The 27,696-nt window shown below is 40.3% G+C and overlaps 1 protein-coding gene across 1 annotated transcript; it reads right to left on the reverse strand.

Moving 5' to 3' along the window:
- Nucleotides 1-950: 950 nt before the first annotated feature.
- On the reverse strand, nt 951-27,696 carry hmga2 (high mobility group AT-hook 2). Its single transcript, XM_079656075.1, has 5 exons — nt 27,228-27,696; nt 26,195-26,281; nt 21,649-21,699; nt 10,070-10,102; nt 951-6,134 (listed from the first exon to the last, which is right to left on the reverse strand). The coding sequence occupies exons 1-5, from the start codon at nt 27,333-27,335 to the stop codon at nt 6,072-6,074; spliced, it is 342 nt and encodes a 113-aa protein (XP_079512201.1). The 5' UTR covers nt 27,336-27,696; the 3' UTR covers nt 951-6,071.

A 27,696-nucleotide genomic window follows, 5' to 3' on the forward strand; every position in this document is an offset into this window, starting at 1 on the left:
TACCAGCACTGTCACCTTTAAACTATGGATTTTAATAAATGCTACAAGCTGTACCTAAATAGTAAAATCCATCCTATCCTGTCTTCCTTTATGGAGATATGCTCTTATACCTAAATGCATTGATGTGTGGGCGATCATACCAAAGCCAGCTTGTATAAAAGAGCTGTTAGCATGCTTGTCCGAGGTAAGCCATTTGCCATTATCATGCTTATATGTAACAGACCAGTAAACTAAGGAGAAAGCAAGGAGGACACCTCCTCCTCTACATGGGTCAATCGGGAGGAATTAGCACAAGGCTTTATGATGGGCGCTGGCACTAACAACAGGAGGTGAGGTGTGTGTGTGGGGGGGAGGGGTCGGTCGCTGAGTGACGGAGCCTGTCAGGGAACAGCGAGTCGGCCTGCTTTGATGTGAGGGAGGGAGCCCCTTTTCTCGCAGAAATCCCATTAGGGTTAAAGGTCTGGGGCTCCAAGGTGGTCACATACTCCAAGAGGGGAAAGAGAGAGATGTTAGAGAAAGGAAGAGTGGGCCTTAAAGGATGGGGGTGGGATGCAGTGTGGCAATGGGGGCCCAAATCTTTTTAAAAAACGATGTAATTGTACCAAAACCTATGATGTCCTGAGATTCAATGAAGACAATGTAACAAAGCAACAGGCAGCCTTCTATTGTTCCTTTCTATTAACGTTGGTACGGAGACATACTGTACTTTCCAGTCACAGACACACACACACACACACACACACACACACACAGGAAATAGGAAAATCACTGAGCTTTTGACATTTTGTAAATGAACTTAAACCGTGTGTTTTTGTTACTTTTGTAAAGCTTTCGACTTCAGTAGGAAGGGTTTAATACGCCATGTGATTTACCAGACAACACACACCTTCTCAGCTAAACACATTTATCGAACAACAACATAAATGAAAAAATGCACACACAAGTCGACGTTATGGATGCCATACTTTTTATTGTGCTGGATAAAAGGCAGTGAATATCTATAAAGACTTTGTTTAGCAAGCACGCACAATTTGCTCAGAAAAAGAAAGACAGTAATAATATGTGGATAAAGGAAGCGATAAAAGTTAGATAATGTATAGGTTTTTGAAATTATACAGAAGGAGCGAGGAAGAGGAAGAGCTGAGAAATCTCTTCCTCTTCCCTCACAGCTAACTACAAAACATTGCATAATGTAAGAACAATCATTTTCAAAGGTTACATGTCCAGTCTTACCTAATGGTGACTGAGAGGCAGAGAAAACAGTCTTATAAAATTCATCCCCCACAAAAATAAACTATATATATATAAAACTTTAAAATGTTCTCCATATGCTCACGGACACCTGAATTTTAAACAGTATTTAAGTTTGAAAATGAGGTAAAAGTAGGCCATTATGGAGGTAGTAATGTGTATTCGATTGTACTAGAACGTGATGTCATGAAGAGAAACTTCATTAAGACTCCCAGAGGTGGAAGCTCGTAAACAGCTTCTACAATCAATCTGTCCAACAGCGAGGTAGCATCACCTCCAGAGAACTTCAGCAGGTGTTTCAGTTTCTACTCGAGGTCAGATCTCTGGAGGAAAATGACACATTTCAAAAGCTTGTACCTTGGATCTTGAGGAGCTCAGTGGTGTCATTTTTGACCCACAATTTACACTTGGTATTATTATGTGTGAATCCATTTTGTTTTTTGTAATCCAGATAGATTACATTTTAATACCAGGTCTAAAAGGGGTCTTTCTGGCTGATGGATGTGGTGTTAAATGATGAAGGCTGTCTGTTTCAAAGACATGCAATAAAGATGCTGATCAGCTGCATCACAGTTTATACAGCAGCTTGTGATCCTCACTGTTTAGATTTGTTTGATTACTAGACATATTATTTCCTGCACAGTGTCTGGATAAAAGTCATTTTAGGCAATACCAATATTTTACTGACTTGACGGTGTAGTCCATCCAGAATCTTCACATCGATCAAATAATTGTAAAATCGTTCTAAAAATGAGATATGATTCATCTCTGCTTGTTTGTGGGTGTTAAGTCTAGATTAATCCTAGCACAAAGATTGGGAAAGTCTGAAGACAACTTTATGGTCCAGAACACTGTGCAGATGGTTGGTTAGTGTGAGTTTACCACTGCTCCATAAGTGCCATGCTATTGTTCTGACTGATTTTTTCTGAAAACCAAAACAAACCTGAGAACTGTACCAATGGACCAAACGCTAGTTTATCCAACAGCCTGTATCCTGAGAACAGATGGCCATTGTATTGCCGAAGTACCAATATCACTCCTTTTGCCTAAACCTAAGCAACACAACCAACAAAGGCAATAGCCAATTGGAGGGAGAGAAACATTGGGAGGGTCAAATGATGCTATTCTGCATAATAATTAGCTATTTGTTTCAGTTTGTAGCAGGGAGAATTTTTCGTAAAAATGGGCCTACTGGTGAAGCTGCCTTCACACGATTCAGGGTCGGTTCTTTGCGCAGAGTTGGGCGCTTCGTAAAGCTGTTACCTGATTGGTTGCGTGTTGAAAGGTCAGGTCAAAGTTGAAATAACTTGAACTGTGAGACCAGTGTTCGGCGACAATTTGGAGCGGTGCGCAAAGCAGTTTTGTCATATCTAGTGAAGGCAGCTTAATTTTGGGGGGATAATAGGATGTTGGACGAATGGGCTCTTGGTCTAATGTGACATCTTTCAGACTTTCAGGGTTTCAGAAATAAAGGACTGTCAGAACATCTGACAGTCGCCGTTTACCGTACAGGTGTTGCTGATGACGGCACGTTGAAAGGATTGATGTAGCTCCTCTGAGGCTCTACCTTAGGCCCAGTTTAAAAAAAAACATCTTAACGTTTCAAAGGTTGACATGATGACAGGGGAAAATTGTATAATCCATCACTAAGTACAAAGCAATTCCATATACATCTGGTTTAAACCATATCACAAGAAAAGAAAATCACATTTGTGTCAAGTACACAAAACAACTAATCAAGTATATTGATATCTACTAATTAAAAACAAGAAAACATATTCATGAATACAATATACAAAATCCAAACATATCTGTTTCAAAACCTGAAGTCACTTTGAAGGTGAGAATCCAAATGTACTGAGATTTGAAGCTTGATCTGATACTTTAAGTAAGGAGCTTCTGCAGTCCTGATATAGATCATATCATACATCAATGTAACTCATACAGAAAGTAAAGAGACTGGAGGTAGGTATTTTTCTATTGAATAGTCCATTTTTAACGGTCTGTTTGAGGTACTGTACATACAGTATGTAGGTATAACTCAGGAAAAAATAACTAACTATTCAAAGCCAAAAAAACATGTCGTTTCATCACGCAGTGTTGTACAAACACTCGATCCTCAATAAACCGTTGTGTAAATCGGAACCAAATAAATTCAAGTTAACAGTTTGTCAAAAAGAAGTCCCAGTTTGCAGATAATGCTAAATATGTTTCATTGCAATGTTAAGATACAAATTAAAATTAAGGTAAATAAGAAATAACAATACGTAATATGTTAGCTGCTTTTTTGTTTTGTTTTTTAAGTATAAAAAGACAGATCACTGAATCAATGCCATGTCCAAAAATCTCAAAAGAAGAAAATGTCAGGCCAGTCAGAGCCAACTGATGCTTGATTGGTGTATCTTTTGACGGCTTATTGGCTTGATTGGTGTTTTTTTTAAACAGTCAAATTGATTCTTTTTTTTTTTAACTAGGGGCGTTTTCAGGTTTTCACTTTAAAAATGTGCTTCAAATGATGTGAATAAAGCTTAACGCCACCACTTTAGGTTGAATATGGTAAGTTTTGTCACCTGTGTGGATGAGTTTTAATATTCTTCATATCCTCGTAAACTTGTAAAAGCACTGCCTTGGTCTGTCATACCCAAAAGGAAAGAGGGTCAAAAATAATTTTCCTTTTATGTACATGGCTCTGTCAAATCTGACTTTTGCTTCTTTATGGATGTCGTAGTCTTTACCTGACTGAATCAAACATAACAGTTGCAGACATCTTCCTGTTCCTCCATGACAAGTCTACAACCAACTGGGATGACCTCGCTTTAATGTACAGTATAAAGTTCCAACACAAATATCTGAACTTCCCAGGCATCTATTTGTGTGTTCATTAGCTGGTTGTGCTGAGTCAGAGGTAGTTTGAAATCATGATAAGATATTGCATTTCAGTGACCAGAAAGCGCTGGCATACCATCAGGTTACCTCGAACGTAAGGCTTCCTGGAGTTACATTGCGTAACATCCAACGTCACGCTGCCACTAAATCCAGGTATCAAGTGTGTCTTGAGGTAATGTGTGTTTTGTTCTTGTGGTTTTTGTTTTTAAAGGTTTAAGGTTTTTGCAAGTCTGTGGATTTTTTTGCAGTGTGACATCAATGGTTAAATTGAGGTTTTAAAGCTGGGTTGCGCAAACTTAACGAAGCTATGTACACAAGCCTGAAAATGTAAATGTGAACAAATGGTATACAGTAGTCTGATGCAATGTTTGGTAGTGGAGGATGTGAAGAGGTTCTATGGTTTCTAGAGCAGTAAAAGAGGCGTGGCAGTCCACCAACAACAGGGAGAGCAAAGCAGAACTCATGTAGAATAAAAGTTCTGGTCTTTAAGTAACACTGACACCATACTGGAGGGACCGCCGGACTATCAACTCTCATTTGGACAATAACCTTAATAATTGATCGAACATTCTGTAAAATGGTCTACCCAAAGAGGTCCTGTTTTTTTTCTATGGCCCAATTTTTTTAGAATCTTAAAGGTCACCTATTATGCAAAATCCACTTGTTCATGTCATTTCTACATCAACATGTGTCCCCTCTGTGTGAAGAGACTCTGAAAGCTTCAGGAAAAAAGATTCTCTCTCTTTTTGTCCTGATCCATTTCTATAAAAACCTGTCTGAAAATGAGCTGATCAGATTTTGGCCACTTTATGATGTCATAACGATTTCTTGGGTTGTTTAACCATTAGCCAATAACCAACCAAGGTAACCCCCCCCCCCCCCACCTTATCACCTGAATCTCCTCCTAGAGCACCATTGTGTTCTTTGTAACCAAATATCTCTCAAAGGGGCGTGGGGAGGGGTTCCTTATTTTCATCTAAACTAACAGACAGAGAATCAGCACTTTTGAAACAGGGCTGAAACAGAGGGGATTCTGGGATGCTGCAATGATCTGTTGGGTATTTCGAGCCAAACACTTCAGAGACATGTTTTGTATATATCTGAGACCTGTAATATATTGATGAGAAACAGTATAATAGGGGACCTTTTTAAAACGGTAAAAACGGTGTGGGCCAGGGTAGAAGTTCTTATATTTGCTTTTCTAAATAAGGGGAGGGGATTAAAAAGTTTCCTTCTAGTTTTCAACCCTGCTCATATTTCAAGTGAGCGGTTTGGGATTTGATGTGACCAATCACTTATGAATACCAATAGGACCTACACAGAGCTTTGTGTCTCCCTGTGTTGCGTGGTCCAACACTAGTATGGATGATATATGCTGATCTATTGGAACAGCAGAAAGTTGTTCTAAATGTCTGTATGATGAAACCAGCCTCTTTTTTCTGCAATCAACATCTGGAGAATCAGTCAACAATGTCAGGGTGTGTGAGAGAGTGTGTGTATCAGTCTGAGAGATGCAGTGGCCTTATGATGCACCACCTAATGCTATCACTCTATTATTACTATTGTATCCGTCTGTTTTAGTGTATTCTCATTGAGGGGTGTAAGTGTGATGACATGTATGTCTTTTTCTTGATTCTATCTTTTAAACAAGCAGAATGTGTGAAGATTGTTTTGCTTCGTTTTATCTGTCAAGCCAGTTATCTGTTCTGTTTCTTTTTTCAAGGTCTATGTCAATATGTATCAAGGGAGCTAAAGAGGCAGATATAACTGAACACATCTGCCTGTTTGATGGCTGAGCAAAGATGGAAATTCTCTAACTGAAATTAAAACAAGTAAAATAATGTGGAAAAGGTCAAAAACAAGTGGTAAAGGCAGTCTTTTCCCTTTAAAAGACCTGACAGCTGAATGAGGTAGAGATTTCATGGTGTGGTAGCTTAGTCCTCTTGTGGGGAATCTCCAGCCTCTTCATCTTCTTCTTCTTCTTCTTCCTCTTCTTCCTGTAAATAGAAACAAGGTAGTCCATGTAATTTACCCTCTACACCTCTGACAGACACAACTCAAAATCATTCCAGAAAAATTCTAGAAGATTTTGCAACCATTTGTCGACCACATTAATAACAGTGCTCCAAACCTTCCTACATAGGTGGATGTGATAGGGACGGATGTGAAGTGACAGTGACCTTTACCATTGATCTTTAAAAACAAAATGCATCAATCAAACTTCAGTGCATCACAACAAAAGGTGTTGACCTGAGGAATAACAGTAATGATGAGCTGAAATATTGTACAAGTTTATCTAAACTAAAACTATTATTTAGAAAGCAAATCAGTAATGGTTATGAGCAGGACCTGTGAACCCACTTGTTCTTTCTTGTCATTGTAAAAGTTGTTTATTTGTTGGTTGTTTTGTAAAAACAAATCTAATCTAATCTTTCGTTTTAAAGAAAAATGTATGCTAGAGGGGGTAGGACCAGAAAAGTTTTTTAAAGCTTCTTCTTGCCCTTGTTGAACATGACAGAGACTATTTGAGAATGTATTTATTTTAATTTGTTTGTACCTAGAACGTTTAGTTTTTGCCTCTTTGTTATAATTATTATTATAAAAAAAGAAAAAAAATTCTGACATGTTCAATAAATGTACTAATAAAAGAAATCAAAACAATTAAAGTGGAGGTTTGAGCAAAATTTGAAGAAATTCCCTCAGGGCAAGCTTAAAATACTGCAGTACCTCGGACTGAAGGAGGGACAACCTAATGCCTACGTCCAGGCAAAACCCATGGTAGATACAAAAATGGATGACCACAACCAGAGCAGTTCAGGCACTTCATATGGTTAATGAAGTAGCTAAATTCATCTTAGTCTCAAAGTGAATGGTTCATCTGGCAGGAAATGACCATGTGCATGATTGGACACCAACCATCTGCAATAGTAAATGGACTCAGTACAGCAACCATGGCTCCCTAACCCTAAATAACCCAGAACAAGTGCTGCTTAGTTTTCTAAAGTGCATGATGACCACTGTCACAACTGGGGAGGGGAGAGGAAACACCTCCTCCCTCTTAAGAAGAAATGCATTTCATTTTCCACATGGCCTCATTTTATTCAGGGAGGCTAACTGACACAATTTATAACCCTCTTCCTTTCCTAGGCTGCGGCGGTGCAACACCACCTCCATTCATTAGTGCTCACACACTTCAGTCTTTAAAGGGCCGCTAAATGCTACCATGTGTAACAAGGGCAAATGGGAGCACAGGGAAAAAAAAGGTGGTGGTAGCAAGGGTGGGGGAGAAAAAAATAAGTTGCAATTATATTCCCCCCTGCCGACACCTACACCATTTCACACACAGGAAAAGATAACTATGTGTAGCCTGTAATTTAAACATCCTAGTGATGGTGTTTACTGCCAAACTAGTCCGTTAAAGCGTTTGATTTTACAAAAACATCCACTTCAGGACCAAGGCTTGGTTGGGTTTAAGGGACGTTCTGACGGTTTGGTGGGACAAGCCGTCTGACCATGCCTGAACAAAAGTGTCCGTAGCTGTTTATATCCCTTTCGGACAACCCTTTTTCAAAAAGGCATTCATAGTGTTTGTACGGTACATACGAAAAAGTATTTACCAAATATCATTAACTTTGAAAGCGCCACACACCTACTAATTGGTAGAGAAGGGAAAGCAGTCTCTTGCTATTTGACGGAAAGTTAGCAACACTTTCTTGGCTCTGCCTATCACTTCCAAGTAATGCCTTTGTAGAGTCTCCAGTTCGCTCTTCACCTTACAATACTCCTAAGGTGTTTCTCTTATTTGAATTTCCTCATGTCTTTGTTGAATAATGAAGTAGACTCATACAACTTTCCATAACTTGTTAAGCCTAGAGCTAATCGGCATCTGTTTGCCTCTTTCTTAATCTTTCCTTTGACTGTGTATGCATTTTAAAATTGAGCGTCAACAGTTTTTCTGGATTTCCACTGATTGACTTTAACCCTCTTCTAGGGCTGCTCGATTACGGCAAAAATCATAATTTCGATTATTTAGGTCAATAATTGATATCACGATTATTAAAAACGATTTTCCATCTACTTTGAAAACATCAATTTATTGGAGAATTTTTTTTTGAACAGTATGTTTTTAACAGTTGATTACCCTGAACTTTAAGTATAATTCAACTGAAAAACCAATACAAAAAAATAATAAAAAAATAATCGTTTTATTTCGATTACGTTGTTTTCGTAATCGTTGCAAGCCATAATCGTAATTGCGATTAAAACACGATTAATTGAACAGCCCTACCCTCTTCCCAATGACTCAATTGATGAGTTTCCCATAACTGTTACATGCCATAGCTGTCTTTAAGTACGCCATAACCTTATGATGTTGAAGGTTTGGGGTAACTGCTGTAAAGATTTAATTTAGTTGTTCTTAAGACGTAAGCCACTATAGGGAGATGCTGGTTTTAACCCTTCAACTACACCCTGGTTCTCAACTAAAAAAACCCATGAAGAGGAAATAAGTAAATAAAGTTTGTTTCTACAACTGGTTGGTGCAGATAGGGCCAACGCTGGCACAGATTCTTCAAGAGCCCACCCATGTCATTCACACTGTTTACTAGCCTTATTCCGAACACTGTGTTATTTTAACTAAAAAAGGACGTATAGGAACATGTAAAGATAGAAGTCCTTGTTGGTAGCAGGAGCTGAAACTTGAATGGGAAACTATGCCATGTGCATGCTGTAACTTTCTGTTGGGTCGTGTATCCACCCCACCCCGAGCACTGGAATGAAAGGGGTTTGAGGTTTTGTACAGGCAAGCGGTGGTGGGGCTGAGATAAAGCAGCCTATCAAAGTGGGAGAGCTAAATTACATTTTTATGGTTTGCAGCTCCCAGGGCCTCACAGCGCCTCCCAACTACCTCAGTCCTGTTCCCACACAGCCACAAATCAGAGCGGAGTTATGCATTCACACCAAGAAGTGGCCCGCACCAGTGAACAGAGGGAGGCTGGTGGATTCCTGGAGTGTGAGGGAATGCTGGGGGTTGGGGTCCTGTGTCATGTTGCACTCACTTATTACCATTCTGCTTTCATTCCCCCTCTGATGTACATGCTCTCACCAGCAACACAAAACGGCATCCAATTAACTGCTACCTATTAATAGTCAGACACGGAGGAAGTGTAGTTAACTTTCTCTCCAAGAGAAAAAATCTCAGGTCTTGCAAATGCCACTCCTATATTTAGGGATGTGACTTTTTCCATAGTTCTCATCCAGCTCAAAACACGTTAGCTTTAGCAACAGGATGAGTTAATTTTGCAGCAACTATACAGATGTTGTCAGCCTTTGAGGCACTCGACAAGAACCATTTTTCCATCACTTCCATTGATAGAAAAACGAGTACACACAATATAACAAAAAATATGAGACCTACAAACCATCAAAACCTAATTTGGATGTAGCTTGGAGTTGTTATTAGCACTAGGAAGGAGTTTAAGGGAAGGTGAATGTGTTACATAACTTCACCAGGTGGAATACTCTTAACCCCGGACAAACAAGGAGACATTTTCATGTTTTTGATCATTCCTTGCAATAGTTTGGGCCATTTGTAGGAGGTGCCTGTGGCTAAGGAGGTAGAGGAAGTTGTCCATTAGTTTCAGGGATGAAGGTCCGACCCCCATCTCCTCCAAACTGTCCATGGTCAATTGCTCAACCCCAATTGTTTCTAATGGTTAGCCCATAAATTGTATTGTACAATCATGCCATTTAATCACTAGCTCAATTTACCCAAACTCCGAAAAACTATGAGCAAGCAGTGTCCAGTATTTGTGCATGTAGCCTAAATCAAGCTAACATTTGTCAATTAAAAGTAAACAAGCAATGTTTTTATTTACAGAATGACATTTAGTGAAATAAAGTGTGTGTGAGGGTAAATAAATGAGTATCTTACCTGAGCAAGCTTTTTCTGGACGACTTGCTGTGGCTGAAAGAGAGTAGAAGAGAGGCAAATGTTGTTTCTCAACTTTAATATATTTAACAAGAATACAATGTTCATAGCTGTCATTTCACAAAAATGTCACATGGCTGCTAGGCAGAAGGAAACATGACTCCACTGGAAATGAAAAGGTAAAAACAGAATTAAACCGGGATAATGTAGGATGCACATTGTGTCTTGGCCCTGTATTTTAACTCTACAATAACGACATAATGCAGTGATTGATCATTCAAGAGTAGAGTTAATTGACGATTGCCTCAAATCTGACCGCACAATTAATACATTCACATCAGACCTTTTTAATACCTTGTCTTTAAGACATCTGTAAATATAACTGATATCATAAAGGATTAGCAACCTGCATTATACCAATATGTTCAAGTATCTCTAGGGTTAATACAAATGGTATTTACAGTAGGGCCAATGTTGACCATTTTCTAATATTGCCTTTTCTAAATGGCCATATTCATAGGAAGCTTGCTGCAATAACCTCCCCCTTGCCACATAGCACTGATAGAGAGGATTCTGCTGTGACTTTACTACGCAGAGTGCTGATCATTGACATTTTTGATATTATTGTCAATGTGTTATCGACCATAATTCCATTGGTAATCAAAAGAGTTTTGAGGCCACATACACAGAGGGATTTGAACCTCCCCTCAGCTTGTTCAGTAATAGAGTTATTAAACAGTTTAATGATTATAGGCAAAGGGCCAAACAGAAGCAGCAGCACACCACAGGAATCTAAGCAAGCACACAGAGCAAGAATACAAGACACAACCTCCACTACAACTTCTTCACCACTTTGGCATACGTGATTCACAAAATGATAAATGGCCACAGGTGAGAAACCCCAACATACCCAAATGGAATAATAATTTGCTACAACAAGTGTTAATAGCTCCTCCACCACATTTGCTTGTTTAAGTCTTGTAGGCCCTCAAACAACTTGTAGATAAGGCTTTTCATGCTGACCAATCATCTCACACAACTGCACAGGAAGTAGATCTGGACAAGAGCTGAACAGCTGAGCACTCCCTTAGCTCGGAGAATGTAAAAAGGAAACGTTGAGTCGTTGGAGCTCGTAAGACCGCACAGCTGCTGGCCCTAAGACGGGGGTAACATGTCCCTAACCCCACACACCCACCAGGGATCAGTTCAAACAGCTGGTGTTTTCTGTGCCAGCTTTGACTGGAATTTCCATAGGCTCAATGGCAGTAATGGAGTCCGGACACCGGATGGGTCGTGCATGAGGAATGCAGCAGAGAGAATTTGGAAACTAATGCACACAAAGAGGAGGATGCAAGCGTTCTGAACAGCTTTGGGCAGTTGGGTGCCTGACCAATTTTCCCAACCAAGTACTCCACCTGTTCCGTTCCCCTTTAATACTTCACACTCCAATCAGATGTTCTGCTTCTGTACTGTACTGGAAATAGTCTGTTAAGCCGTTGTAAAAAGGGGAGAATCATTTGAACGGGGACCAACAGAAGGAACGCTTGCCAATCCTCAATTCTAAGGCGTAGTGTACGGAGTAGTTTTGCCGGCTGCCATTGGTTTTAAATGTGGGTTGGGTGATAAAAAGATGATGCACGTGACTAATCAGTGGTCTGCAGTGATTACATCATCATTTGGTATCGCCACAGCTTGTTTGGAGCCTTGGCTGAGATGAGCCTAAACAAAGACCCTAGTATTAATGTTCATATAAACATATTCAAAGTAAAAGTATAAAAAACGTCTTCTAAATAGGCGAAAATACCACATTTATTCGCATGAAAAAACTGCATGATTTTCAGCCCGAATTGCATATGATTAGCACGACGTGGGCATGCATCTAAACCAGAGACAGGTGGGTAACCATTGAACGTATTTGATTTGGAGGGACCCCTGTTAATATGGTAACGCCAGCCTTGAAACGTCTGTTGTTGTGTGTAATTATGTATTTTCTCTGGTCATTTAAAACAAATAATAATAATAATTCTCTAATTATGAATACCATGGTCAATAAAGCATTGCTGGTTGGAAAAAACTAAACAATTCTTGCTTGAAGAATTATGTGATATAACAAAAAAGAAATGTTAATTACAACCTGACTGCAGCCCAAAGGGCACATCCTAAAAAAATAAGGATTTAAGGATTTATATCAATACTTACATATCAATTAAAGTAGCAGGTACACAACTTAATGTAGTTACTGACCATAAACACAAAGGATGAAGGGTCCTCTTTGTTTACAGTCTTACAGTAAAATGTACAAGTGCTGTTGCAGAGCATCTGGGACAAAGTATTCCAAAATAACCATCAGTGAAATCCAATCCCTTCGAGTACAGAAGCCACTCCTGCGAGTAGCTCCTCTCGCCCCCACTGCCCCCAAACCAGCCCCCTCGATCCCACAAAGGAGAAATGGTAGCATTGTCTTTCACAGGCTGTGGCAGCTCTTTGATGTTGCCAGGGCCTAACACTATGAATCACTTGTCGACCAAGCTGCCCTGCCCTACAAGTGTTTTTTTTTGGGGGGGGGGGGGGTTCAAGCATTGCATGAGGGCAGCAAGGGCAGCTTCAACCATTCCCAGGTACGCTAGGTAAGTATGACTAAAACTAGGAGCCCTATGGTGGGGACCCCACTCAGCTGAAACCCAATCCCTCCGCTACTCCAAGAATGCGGCGCTCCAGGCTCTTAGCTCGAGAACCACCCAGCAGCCTCTTTCCAGAAGTCTTCCTCTGATCAAAGAGAGAAATGCCTCCGCTCTGCTGAGCACCGTGTACAGGCCACCATTCACAAAAGCCCCAGCTTGTGGAGAGGAGGGCCATTCAGCCTGCTCTCTCTCCAGCACCACGGTAGCTGTCCGCATCCCTTTCTGGGGTCAGAAACTTTACTGGTTCTCCAACTAGACATAGAAATCCTTCAGTCACGTCTTCCAGTAAGTTGTAGTATAGATATTTTCACAAGCACCTTCAATTGTTGACTGCTCAAGAGACTTTTCTGTCTGATCCAGCACATTGACCAGAAGCTCTACCGATTGAATTAAAGAGAATACGGCAAAACTTGCCACGTGAAACAGCGATAGGGCCACGAAGTTGGAATCAAAAAATCTGATCAGATCTCAACTTTAATGGCAAGCTTTGAGTCTCAAATATATGAAGTTACATGTGCTACGCCAGCCTCATCATTGCTTTGGGTTCTGTTTTTCAAATGTGTATGTTATGTTACTAACATGCTACTTCTGTGTTTTAACATGTGATTGCTTGTACTGTGTTCATTCTCTGCCGTCCTAGCAGTGTTAATTATCCCATAAGAAAGGGCGCTGCTGTTTGCTCTGGTTAACCGTTACTGGTCCTGCTAACCTTTGGACCTCCTTTGAAGCTAAATGGATCATTTGACCAACCTTCCTCCACAAACACAAGCCTGCACGGATGAAGAGTCCGGCGTGAGATACGCTTCGGATGAAATGCCGTGTAGATTATGAGGCTGGTAAAACCTGGAATTCTCACCATTTCAATTGTTAAAATGTAACTTTGCCTAATAGAGCACTTAGGTAGGTAAACATTGGACTTGTTTTGTACAACACTTTGGAATTCACAAACTGCTGAAGGGAAGCCTCGGTTTGAGGAACTTTTAGGGAAATTAGTCAATTAATTGCAGAGGATTCAGTGTTCCTCTGGAATAATTACACCTTTTTAAAGTTGATAAGTATGATTCATTACATTTTTAAAACAAAAACATATACACAAAAGACTCTTTGATTTATTTAACATTGCAAGATAAGCCATTTTGGTGTTTGTTTACAAAAAAGGGGCTTTTTGTTACTTTCCACCATTGTAAGTCCAAGAATCTGACGATTTGATTTCAACAATTATAGAATTAATTGGCATTACATTTTGTAAACATATCAACAGGTGACCTTTTAACTATTTCACATCTTAGAAAAATTGCAGTCAGGAAAAAGAAAAAAACCTTTCCCTTTGGCCAAACCTACAGTTTCTATCCGTACACACACTCCCTTATCTCTATTTCACAATTTATCCCATTCTCTCCCTCTCTTGTTCTTTGTTTCTTATTCAAAAAAAACGTTGCTAGGCCTTGAACTTGACCTTGTGAGACTTCCGCACATGAACGGTAAAGCAGATTAAGGCTCTGAGTTCTAGAGAGAATAAAAGAATATGAAATGTTGACAGTCTCTTGCATTTGTCTCTTCGGTGCGAGAGTCTACTACAGCTTGTAATTGTCCCAGTGTCTCTCGATCAGGCACTCCAACTCGTCTCAACATGTAGGTCTTCCTCTAATAATAATAATAGTGCTGTATTTAAAAGGTTACGTGGAGTCTCACTTACAGCTTAACCCCAGAAAGCACAGAAAGGTTCAAGACCAACCCTATAATTACAAAAATTACACCTAAGTACATACAGTAGCGTTCCCTCCTGAAAAATCATCATTATCATGGATTAAGCTATATGTTTTGATGCCTTATGAAGTGATGTAAACAAACAAAGCGAAGTAGGATTGCCTCCTGTCCTAGCCGATGCCTCACCAGTTATGAATTGCACCTATCAGGGTCCAACTAAACCCAGCGATTAGGGGGAATTTGCCGAAGGGCCCTTTGTACAAGAGAAAAATGTCTGTCGTTGCAAGGAATGTGGAAAATTCCTAGCAGACAAGCAGGCTTTTGTTGGTAGGGTTTTGGGGGGTGCTCTGGAAGGAAAGAAAGGCGCAGACAAATTGGATCGGCTCCATTTAGGAGCCTCTGCTGTTTGAAGTGAAATCTGTTCCCAGAGTATCTCAACGCAAAAAGGAAGACAAGTAGAAATGCAATACGTCTGCTTAGACTTAGACAAGTATTTCATTGCTTTTGTTTGCATTTACAGAATGAAAGATTTGTTTTTGGTTTAGCGTATACTATGTTTTGGAGCAGAATTGCCTTGGAACCATTTGATGCAAATGCATGTAGCTGTTTCCCAGCCTGCATGCGTGGCTGCTTTGAAACAGGAAGGACTCTATGCATGGCACTCAGCTCTGCCTTGTTTTAACAGAGCGTTGCAGATGTTATGAATTAACCTGTCGGGCCTGCAACAGCTCACTTCCTGCCTCTTAATAGTGCTAGCAGAAATACTCTAATGACATAAATGTCCGTATCTATTTAAGGAATTTGAAAGAAGGGCATTGTTAAAAGGAAGAGGGAAAAATCCAAGTTATCGCTACACAAACAGCCAGGACACCACAGGACAGCCATGTAACTTCCTGTGTAAAACAAACAGTGAACGTGGGGTACTCTGAGTAACTCTCCTTCTCTGACTGCTACAACATGGAGATCTTAAGGTTTTCTAAACAGGTTTCATTACTATGTACCTGCAGAAGCTTAGTTTTAGATTTGCTGCTTTTAGTAGTATTCTTTCGTTTTGGATGAAAATGTTGGTGTGTGTCTACCATATAAGTGTGAAATTGATAATAGACATGGCCTAACATTCCACTAAGGGTCATCCTGAATGATCCCAGAAACAGGTAAAAAGGGCAATGTAATTACTTCTGAATGTTTTTCCCAACATAATTTGCTATATGTTTTAAAGGTAGCAAGATGCATTTAGAGAAACATGTTGGTTGTCCATGCACATGCACATGCTAACTCCCCAAGGTTTCCTGTTTATTCCTAAAGTTAAAATGATGCATCAATGTTGATTGTTGTAAAGAAAGCTCTTATCACTATTTTGTTAAGGCAAAGAACCAATAAAAAAGGGAACTGTACAATAATGTTGAGTACTAACTGGTATATTAGGACCATCGAGTACCCCGATGTTGATCTACATGTAGCGTTCTTTAACTCCACTGCTTCCTAATCTGTGTTGCAGCTCGCGGCCATGATGTTGTAGCAAAAAGTGAAATGATTACACTCTTCCAGAGTCTGCAGCAGGAACAAAAAGGGTGGGAGTTATGAGAGGGAGACATAGGTGACCTGTGGAAATCCGCTAAGGTCCCGGAGAACTCCTGATGTTTGTAGAGTCCTTGTCTGAACAAAGGCCTCTAGTGGCTGGAATCCATCCCTTCAGCCAGGCAGCAGCCCAGGCTGGAGGAAGGTGGGGGGTTGAGAATGTAGGGAATGAGGGAAAGCTGCTGCCCACCCCCAACTCCTTTCTGTGTCTCTCTGTGGTCTTTCTTTTTTCTCTCTTACAAATAGCCTGGGGAAGGAGAACGATGTGGCAGAACCAATCTAAAAATAACTAAATGCACCTCATCCAGTCAAACTCACAAAAATTGAGTCATTTGTAAAACATGGAAGAACGTCCTGTCCACTTTGCTAACTGCACTGTAATTAGCACATTTAAGAAAAGCCAATTTAAAAGGAGAAACGTTTTACAGGAGATAGTGTTTTCTGCCCGGCTCTTCAGGTAAGCCTGGAGGAACTAAAAGCTCTAGATCTTGGAACAACAAGAAGAGAAGAATCTGAGGATCGCACGGGAACATAAGACGATATCAGATATAGAGCTTGAGGTATAGAGTGGTGCAGTGATGACGTATTTTTTTAGGCCAGCCCTGAAATGAGCATCGCAAGGGCCCACACATATTCATGATACACATTTTGTTCAGCAGGATCATCTCAACATATTGACACCACTTAGTGATATAAGATGAGTAAATAGAAAAAAAAAACTATCGTTAGGCTATTAACAATGTGCACCACAGTCGCATTGCCACGCATCACAGTCGCTAAGAGAAAGCCAGCATGATGACGTCTAGGAGTTTCATTTGGTTGCTTATTAGCAACCGCCGTATTTTTTTTTACACATAGAGGCTTCGGACATGACGTATTTTATGTTGTAGAACAAAACGTGTAAATCTTTTCAGCTCGTGTTAACCAGATCTTATTTCAGGCTTGTAACCAAATACACTTTCAAAACATTGTTGATTTCAATACGACTGGAAGTGGTAAAATTGTGTTTTCTGTGTTTTAGGACTCATCACTGCACGACTCTTTAAAGCCAGTTAAATGAAAATAAAATAATACAATACTAGTTTGGGGTGCACACAAAAATAAGTTTGATGACCTTGAGTTAAGATTATTTGGACAAACGTTTAAAAAGGTCAATAATTAGCTTTTTCATGAATTTTGTATAAATGTAAATACTTGTTAGACATCACAGCCCTGATTCGGCCCCTGATTCACTCTGGACACCAACTTTCCGGGTGAATCTGTTGCCCAGAGACCCTGGAGGCCAAGTTCCATACGTTTTTTTTGTGAGGCTTGCCAATGCTATAAAAAGCGTTTTAATGTCGGACACAATTGGACAATTACCCCTGCCTCACACATGCATGCATTCAAAGGAGAGACGTTTTCACAGGCTGCTTGTTTCTGAGGACCTTCCAGGCCCCGCCACTTCCTCAAAGCTGCTGGACAAACTCCTAATCATGCTGCTCATCACCTCTGCCAGACTTCCTTACTTTTCTTCTCCTCCGAGCTCCGATTCCATTGCCTGGCACCTGCCCTCTGTGTTTGACCCGAAGCCAAGAGCAGCAGAGCCTTGTGTGAGGTGGGAGTAGACCTCTCCCATTCACACTATATCAACTCCCCTTACACACACACTCATGCCATTGCACTTGTGCTCCCTTGCCCATTCACTTAGTCATTTCCGCACATTTGACGCGGAGGCTATTAGTCTCACAGTAGACTCCATTTAACACCAATAAGGGTTTGCATGGGCACAGAAAGGGGAGATGGGTATGAGTGTGTCCTGGCGGTGAGTAACTTCGGATGTGACTGCGGAGAATCAAACACAAAGAGGCAGCTGTATGGGAGGCAGCAAGACAGCTCAAGGGCAGGGAAATGGTTTGGCTTCAAAACATTCACTGGCTGACCAATGATAAAGGAAGCAGAAATAGAGAAGCAGAATTATATTTTCTCTTATTTCATGGCTTTGCTTTACAAATAGCACAATTCCTGTTTAGCATTGCCCAAATGTTGCAAGTACCAATGAAGTGTAGCAGGGATACTTAGTTAAAATATTATATAATGTTTCTAAGTCTCATTTATATGGCAGCAGAATGACCCTCTCTTGGTCTACGTATGACAATCACCACTTTTCTGACCTGAGAATTAAAATCTCAACTACATCTGGCGTTTGATACTTTGATATTTCTCAGATTCAAGATCAAAAGTGCTAGGGGTATAAAAATTACCAAAACTCAAACTGGATGTTTTTGAATGGAGTACACTCTTGTATCTTATCTTTCACGTGACTCCATGACATGTATGCGTCCTATTTCCAGCAATGATAGGGCACGGACGTTTCGCCAACAGAAAATGAGGTTGACTTTGAACATGCCGAACAAAACTAAACATTGCACCTTTAACCAAAGCAGGCTGTTACAACCTTAAAGAACCAATGATATTCAGTTTAAACACAGAAGTCTTCAAGTTCAAGCTTTTACTGTGATATTCCCTTCTAAGAAAGCTTTACCTATAGGCAGCCTATGTTGTTAAGAATTCCAAAGCTGTACTGCAACACGGCTTAACACAGGGACAAAGAGTTTATCTTGCCTGTAGAGGAACCAACACATCCAATGACAGTCGCCATTTGGCAGCAGAAAAGGGGGAACAGCTATGAACAACTGATGAATGCAAACTACTGGAGAGCGGAGACTCCCCTTTCGAGCTTTTACGAGCAGAGGAAGCTGGTCAGCTTGGCAGAGGGCTGCCTATCCATCTCAGCACCTGCACAGAGGGCAGGACCTGCATCCCTACAGTGGACGAGCAACGAGTCATACCGATGAGGGACCAGTCCGCATAAGTCGGGTCTGACCAGTCCTAGTAGTTCCTGCTAGCTGTAGGAATATAAGATATGAGTAGTTTTAATGGGGAACCTGTCCAGGGTCAATCATCTCTCTCAATCAATGTGTTCTTGTCCCTGTTTGCCTGTATGATATTATATATATGCAGTCTTATGTGCTTTGATGCGTATTAATGCATTTCTTTTTACTGTTCCTGAGCTAGAAATCAGTTTCTGTTTTGTAAAATTAAAGGTAATCAACTCAACTCCTTAAAAGGGGCCCTATTTTGCTTCTTGGGGTTTTCCCTTCCTTGTAGTGTATTATATAAGTTTGTGTGCATGTAAATGGTCTGCAAAGGCTAAAATTCCTCCCTTATGTTCCCTCAAGAGGACACCCCCCACCCTCCCCCTGAAACGCCTCCATTGGACTCCTTTGTTTACTTCCGTACACATAGTAACATCACTAGGTAACAGTCGGGCTTCTATTGGCTAGCGCTCCAACACATTGTATGTGATAGGTAAGGGGTGGGATATCTCTAAGCGTTTGACCAATCATAACAAATCCAGCTGGCTAACCAATCAGAGCAGACGAAAAGAGGTGCTGCAGAACATTAAAGCATGTAAACATGTGACAGCAGAGGCCCCTTTAACTAAGCAATAACAAAACAGCAAGAGACCCTAATGATCCTGCTGCAAGGTTGCTGTTCTAGTTAAACATTTCCTTGCCCATATATAGCAGAAGGCTGCTGTGAGGCAGAGGCTTTGATTGTCAAAGGGGTGTCAGCACATGCCCCGCGGCAGTCACAAAGGTACGCTATCTACAGTACACAACTGACTAGTTTGCACTGCGGCCTCTCTGCAGTTGACGTCAAGCAATGGAGGCCGCTGTGTGGGTGGATGTTGGTGTGTGTGTGTACTGGTGTGTGTGTACCCGGGACATGCAGGCACCGGCAGGCAGCACCACAAAGAGAAAGCTGCAGTAAACCTCCACTGCTTTATCAGTTCAGTCCAAGGGTTCAGCAGCTGGTTGAGAAACTGAAGTATTGGTGTTGTGTTCTCTCACATAACACAATACGGGCCTGATAGAAGTACTTTCAAATGTACTGATATTCACAATGCTCAAGGCTGTACACCTCCTTTTTTTTTACATATCTACTAAAACTGATTTCCCAACACTTTACGATGCTCTCAATCCACTTGAACTTAAATACTTGTCATGACTTGCTTAATGGGCTTCATTTTTCATTGACCTTTTATACTGACTTAAAGAATGTAATACATTCAATGCAGTAAGTTTTTTTCCACCTATTGAGGACTGGCAAGATTTTCATTGCACATTTTAAAACCAAGGAGATGAGTAGTATCGATGTACTTTAGAAAAGAGAAAACATCCCATGTTTACAACTTTGGCAGAGGACAGGAACTTTGAGGTGAGGTGAGGAAAAGTTTTTTATTGCCAACTCAAATACATCATAGTTATTAGAAAAATCTCTGTTGACCTTGAATTCACCACTTGGATTTTGTCATGAATGCAAGTCAGATAGTCGTATTTACAATAGCTGTAAAATAATATTATGAATGAAAACAGAAAACGTTTTCAATGTTGTTATTTAATTATATTTTTAAAAGGCTAAAAATTATCCCTTAGATTGACTTATATTCACAACAATATGAATTATAACAGTGGGTATAATACATTATAAAATAATAAAACGTAATAAAACTATGAGAACTAAAATACGCTATGATATCTTTTTTAAAAAGACATTGTGTTACTTTTAAATATTGCATCGTTTGAAACTTGACCTTATACATTTCTTTATAAATGTCATTATTTGTATATATACACGGATATAGGCAGATTAAAACACATTACATGTACGGTTATAATTTGTTATAGAGATGTCTTGTTGAGGATAGAGGCTGAGGATTACGATGCCTTTGAATGCAGCGTACTGCTTTTGAAGCCACCGCTCGGAGCTGATAAGTCTCAGCCAGAGCATGCGCCAGTAAACCAGCAGAAGTTGTTTAGTGAAGAATAACAAAAAATGCTTTTTGCTTAATCTTGGAAGACACAATTCCTTCCATTTATTTGTTTCTCTTTTGAAGACCGTAATAATGCAGACATGCTGTACGCAGGAGAAAGTTCCCCGCCTCTCTCCTCGCCCTTCCTGGTGGCACTTCTAACTGCCGGCTGCTTGTTCCTGCACTATCAATCAGGCCTGTTACTTTGGAGCTGATAAACACTGAGGCCTTCAAGCTGTCAGTGGAATTATTTAAGTATTCCTGCGTGCCGGCGCTGAGAGTAAACATTTTCTTTGACTGATAACACAAACACTTTGGAGATATCCACGCAAACACGGACACCGGCATCAACCAGAGAGGAACCTTTGAATGTATTAAAGCTACATGAAGAAAACAAAGATGACAACAACATTGAGAAACAGCTAAAACATCTAAATATCAGAATGTTACATATGTAACATGCATTAAAAAAAAAGTACTAAGTTATGATAATACAAAATATAATAAAAAATTAAAAGTTACATAATTTTCAAAATACACAACCTGTAATAGTTCTTAGGATTTAGCAGCCAGGTATATATTACACAGTTATTAACGGCATATTATATGCATTAAACTGGGAACAAAATGCGTTTGAATCATAGTTCAAAGTAATTGTAGGAAGGACATTTTCTCCTACATACATAACCCCTTATTTATATAATGCAGTATCCAGTATGCCAGCAGTAGACACAAGCTTACGAAAACCATTGACTCACCCATTTCCTCGGTCGCCCTCTGGGTCTTTTCTCCCCGGTTGCCTCGGATTTCTGTTAAGACATAGATTAGGATCAATAAATCATTCTATTGTGACATTGGAAACACCTGATCAGACATTTACTGTAGCACAGTGGTTCTCAACTGGTGGGTCGCGACCCACGGACCCATTTCGAGTGGGTCGCAGATGTGTGAGTGAAGAAATTGGGAAAAGTCGAAACTTTTATTTTCAAGGCCCAATTTTCTAACGCTGTGCATGCAGTAGGCGTTGGACTGGAAGTACCGGAGATCACAAACGGTTTTGAAAACCTCTGTAACGTAGTGATCATCTTCTCACTAAAACATCTTTCCTGATGTTTTTCGAGTCTTCTGGCCAATCAGAATCAAGATTGTTGCTGGAAGTCCCCAAGGAGAATAACTTTGCGGTAGAACTATTCTTTATACATCCCTGGGTACAAATTCAGATAAAAATGAACACATAATGAAATATGACCCCTGGTTTGATGATTGACAGGTCACAGAACAATGGGAGCTACCCTTATCCACAATTTAAAGAAATTCACACAGACTCTCTCCTCTTTACTCTTCTCTCTGTGAGGAGCAGCAAGCAGTCACAACAAAGTGAAAAACAAACAATGGCATCAATTATTAATATGTCGGGTAGTAATAGATGTATTTATTTTCTTCTCAGAGTGTACCAGAATGCGTAGTTTATATGTTAGTATTTCTAAAAAATCTCCTGGAGGACAATCCTCCCAGACCCCCTGCTGGGGTTGGGGTGTGCCTTTTTATGTTATACAGTTCAGTTTTGATTCCATCATCTCATTAAACCTTATTTAAAAGCATTATTTTGTTCTGTGAAAGGATATATGCACTGTACTTTACTTTCATTAATATTGTATGCTGAAAAGCGTATATATATATATATATATATTACTGCACGATTTTTTGTTGAATAGATTTGAGTGGTTCAAAATGTTGGGTCGCGATTTATTGACTAAGGAAAAAGTGGGTCCTGAGGCCTGACCAGTTGAGAACCACTGCTCTAGCAGACATCTTAAAGTATTAGGGTCAACACCACTACAGAAGGTCAAAGTTGAATCAGAGCTTGTTTCAACTGATACATTTACTACAAAAAAATAAGCACCTTTTTTTTTTTTACTAATCCAGGGTTTGTTTTCGACCTTGATGGTGTGGTTGCTCATGTTTCTGGACTTCTTTTGGTTTCATTATCACTGTATTCTAAGATATCAGGTATTCACTTGTTGAAAACAATGTTAGCATGGCTGATAGGAATGATGTCCCAAACTAAAAAACATTTTCATAAAGCGCAACTAACCTTTAGGTATAAAAATGTATTAAGTTAAGTATTAGTATAAAACACACTAAAATGCCAAATTTGGATTAATCCACCGCGAAAAATAGTTCCCACAGACAATACTTTCTCCTGTTTTAGTCGATAGAAACTACAGTGGAAGGCTGGTTTTATTATTTAAATATAATTCTATTTTTGTAAGCGGTGAGATGTATCCAGGAGAGATGGTGTTTGGTTCTCAAAACCACACCATCATTAAAAATAATAATAACATAATAAAATTACAGAAAATGATGTGGCGAAATGATTACCTCCAATACCGCATCATATTGCAATTGTAGTATTATACAAAATAACGGCAATATGATATATTTTCGAAACAATTTATCCATAACCCATCGTAAAATACATTTATCAGTATCTGTTTTTGACATTCAACTTACACAGTGGCTCACACTTTGTTGTTCACAGGTAAACTGGGCTTTAGAAATGACCTCAAATCTTAAAACTATACATTTTTAACAACTCGCAGGCATGGTAGAATCTGATAAATCCTGTTACTTTTTCAGTTAGTTGTAAGAAATAAGTGGCTTTTACGGAAGTTTTGGGAGTTTTCACACAATACCAGCGGTGGAAAGGATCTAAGTCAACTATGTTATATCGAGGTACTTCAATAGTGCTTGATTCGAGTTTGAAGTACTTGTATTTCACAGTAAGGATCAAAAAATATCTTAGTCTGAGTTTTTTCATGTTAAATTAAGACTGGTTAAACCCCCCACCTATTTAAGAGAAACAGAAGTGTATTAAGCGACGACACAATAGTGATATCTTGTGTTGTGATGTTCTAATGCTCTGCTAATGCAGGTCTCTATCATGACACATCACACTGCTGGCTCGCCAATCTGTGTGCTGTAATCCCAGTTCTCTGTTTGCGACGCTACATTTTTAATGCAGAGCTTTAATTGTCTGAAACGCAACTCCCTGTTCAATTAATCATAAGTGTGTTTTACATGTCTGAGCTGAGAGATGCGGCAGCACTGAATAACCAGGGGACTCACGCCAGTACAATCACATTTTACTAAAAGTGTTATAGTATTATTTATATATATATATAATATAATCTGTGCAGCCACTACTGAAGAAGAGAACCACTTAGCTAAGGGAAAGTTGACGGTTAAACACATCAAATGTTGATTGTTGGTAGGAAATGGCAAGCAAATACTAACTGACTGATCAATCCACCCAGAACACCTCGTTTTTGGGATGTATAAAAATGCTACAAAATAGATCATATTTAGGAATGTAAGCTAACAACTAATGATGACACAAGGTAACAAGGTAAGACTTCGTTTTTAGCAATGGCAGCATGTTAAGAAGACTTAGGGTCTACAACCATGCCCTGTATATTTTGTTGTTAAGCATGTTAGCATTTGTACAATTTATTAGGTCATGACTGCTATAACAACGCAGTATTTTTGGTCTGCTTTTGACTGTGGCCATACAGAAGAGGTCAGACGCCATTTCCTAGGACCTTGAAGCTTTCACACTCTTTGTTCTTCAACCCATCCACCTTGACATCCTAATGGAAGTAATGGCACAACTGTCATTATTCACATAGCCTTGTCCGGGGGGGGGGGGGGTATTTTAAAGTGTTTCAACAAACGACCAATCCGGCTGATGCTCTGCTGACTCCAGATCTTCCTACCCAAAAACTCAGCCTTATTCTTTCCAGGATTATGTCAATAGGTACGTTCACACCAAGTACTCTTCCCACAAAAGTTCCTGAGAACTACGATTTAGTTGCGTTCACACCAAAAAGTCCCAGGAACTAAATTAGTTCAAGATAACCTTTTTTACGCCCTTTTCAGTCCCTGCTTTCGTGGGAGAAAAAGGTTCCTGTGTCTGATTGGCTGGGCGGAATGCAAACCACGCCCCGTCAAACTCCCGTCAAACTTTTGTGAAGCCGCCATTTTATTATCCTCGCATTGCATTATTAGCATTAGCATTAGCCCAGCGCAGAAACGCAGAGAGACTAACTTATGACAACACAAAATAAAACATGGGAGCGGTGGAGATGAGGAGGTGCCAGTCCCTAACTCCGGGGACTTCCGGCCGGGGATTTTGGGCGGTAGTATACGCCGTGAAGTTGTTTGCGGCCTGCCAGTAAACCCAAAGCAGAAGAAGAAGAAGTAACGTCAGCGCCTTCATTTGCCTAATCCACCCCCAGGAACTAATTTCCAGTGTGAACGCGATCTTTACTTAGTTTATGAGAACTAAATAGTTCTCAGGAACCTTTGTGGGAAAAGTACTTGGTGTGAACGTGCCTAATGGAGTCTTTATTTTGTGGCGTGCAGGTGTGGAGTACAATTGTTTCTACTTGATACCTGTCAGAGATTGCAGAGGTGATTGATGTGGGCAGGGGAAGTGAACTTTTAAAAGAGCATAAGTTAAAGGTGTGGGCTGACCCGGGACTCTTTGATCTGGGAAGATTGATATCTTCTGTGTTTATCATAACAATACCAGATGAGATGAGACTGGATTATGGCGAGAGCAGAGTGGTTCACTTTTCAAAGTGCTGGGAATGTTTACAGTGGTTCATGGTGGCAAGGGAGCACTAAGGCTGCTGTCATCATGAGCCTAACACAGCTTCATATAACTAATGAATGAAGACACAGCCAGTATCACAAACCACAAGTAAGAAAGGTGGGAAATGGCTGTGAAATTCCAAAGCGTTTCTCCAGGATCATCTTTTCTTTGCAAACGTAATCTTTTCTCATTCATCAACTCAATCTCTCATGTACTGAAGAGGATTAGGGCCACATTTTTTTTTAGAGCTGTCTGAGAAAAATGTTCTCTTTTTATTACGTTAATTTTGGAATTCAGATTTTTTTCCCTCAAAATTCTGACTTTAATCCCGATCTAAATATAAAAAAAGACCCTAATTATTTTCCGTATTCAATCACACAGTCTCCTCTCTATGTACACAGGTGTTTGAAAATAATGATGGCTGCACCAAGACATTTTTGCTCATCATTTTGGACAGTTTTTGCTTATTTTTCAAATTTACAAGGAAAATCAACCCTGTTTAAAAACATATTAATAATAACTACAGGTGGTTACTTCACTAAAACTATATTTAGTTATTGATCATGTCCACTCCTGAAGCCATGTTTTGGTTATCAAAAATGTACATTGGCAAACGTATGCGTCCTCCAGGTGCTGAGGCTCCTTACCTTCTGCGCTGCCTTGGAGGGGCCCTTGTTCTTACTTCCTTTGGGGCGGCCCCTCGGTCGCTTGGGGACAGGCTCTCCACTGGGCTCCTGAAAGGGAGGGGGACATGACATAGGTGGTGGACAGGAAACAAAGCTTTGAACCCCCCCCCCCCCCCCCATTTGGTCATTGCTTTATGGGTCAAGACGGTCAAGACCAAGAGAGGAACAAAGCGTGTGTGTGAGTGTGTGTGGCACATTGTGTCTGCTTATGTGTGGCCATGGAGGGAATGAATGAGAGGGATTTGGTATTCATTCAAATGTTCTACTTTTCAATTTCACACTCAAACTGCACAATTTGCCCTCAGCATTTCTATAACCTTATCACCTTGTGCACTTCATGGTGTTTCAACATGTCTAATATATATTATAGTTAACTCTCACTCTACATACATACGGGCTGCTGTGTTTCTGAGAGGGCTTTCTCTCTCCTACAGTAACTGTAGCCTGCAGTGTCAATGGAGGTGATTTTGGTTTGACATTTTGGTTGGAATGTGACTCACCAGTCTATAAACACATTCACAGAAACATGTTCAAAGCCCTCACTTGCCATGACTTCTCTGATACAACTAAAGAAGATCTGCAAAATCACATTCATTCACATATTTTTCTTTTTACTCATGTTGTCAATTAAAGATCAAGGCCAAAGCTGGAAAAATTAAGTCTATGGAATTTAATTTAGCATACATGAAGTTGGCTAGCATGTCCCATATACTATCAACGTTTGGAAAACAATGTCTCACCTTCTTTTACAAATAGAAAAGTATAGGCTACTGAAAACAAGCTATAAGCAAGAAGCACAATCAATTACAAAGTCAGCTCACTTTTTTTTTTAAAGAATAGGCTATGCTATTTGTGCAGTTTGATAACTTTAAAAAAGTCACATCTCGGTGTGCAGATATTCTACAATCTGGATTTGATTGTTTTTTTTCTTGCAGTGACTGGACGTCTGTATCTGCAAAGCGGCTTCAGTAAACAACAGCGGGACACAACTTACTTTTTGTGGCTTCCTCGGTCTCCCCGGCCTCCTCTTCTGGGGCTCCGCGGCCCCCGTGGGCTCCTGGGAGCCAGAGCTCTCCTCGGCCTCGTCCCCGTGTCCGCTCATGGTTCCCGGTGCTGCAGCTCCTCCGTTCTCCCGGTGATTAGAAACGTCTCGGAAAAAACTTTAAAAGGTCTGTTGTCTGCTTAATAAGTCTCCCACGGGCAGCAGCAGGACTAGCAGCTTTGAAGCCGTTAAAATAAAGAGGTTTGGCTCAGTGAGCAGGAGAAAGAGCACCGGGGACGGCGGAGCCTGAGACGCCGAGCGGCTGCGACTCAAAGTCGGCTACAACACACCGCGGCGGCACCGGGCAGGACCATGCAGCAGCGAGGCGTGACAACTCGGCACGGCTCGTCTGAGAAGTGTGGGCATAATAACCGCATCCACAGCCCACTCCCAAACCAGGACCCACTCAATGAGGATGGGT

Source organism: Notothenia rossii (assembly GCF_949606895.1).
Source record: "Notothenia rossii genome assembly, chromosome: 10".
NCBI classification, from domain to species: domain Eukaryota; kingdom Metazoa; phylum Chordata; class Actinopteri; order Perciformes; family Nototheniidae; genus Notothenia; species Notothenia rossii.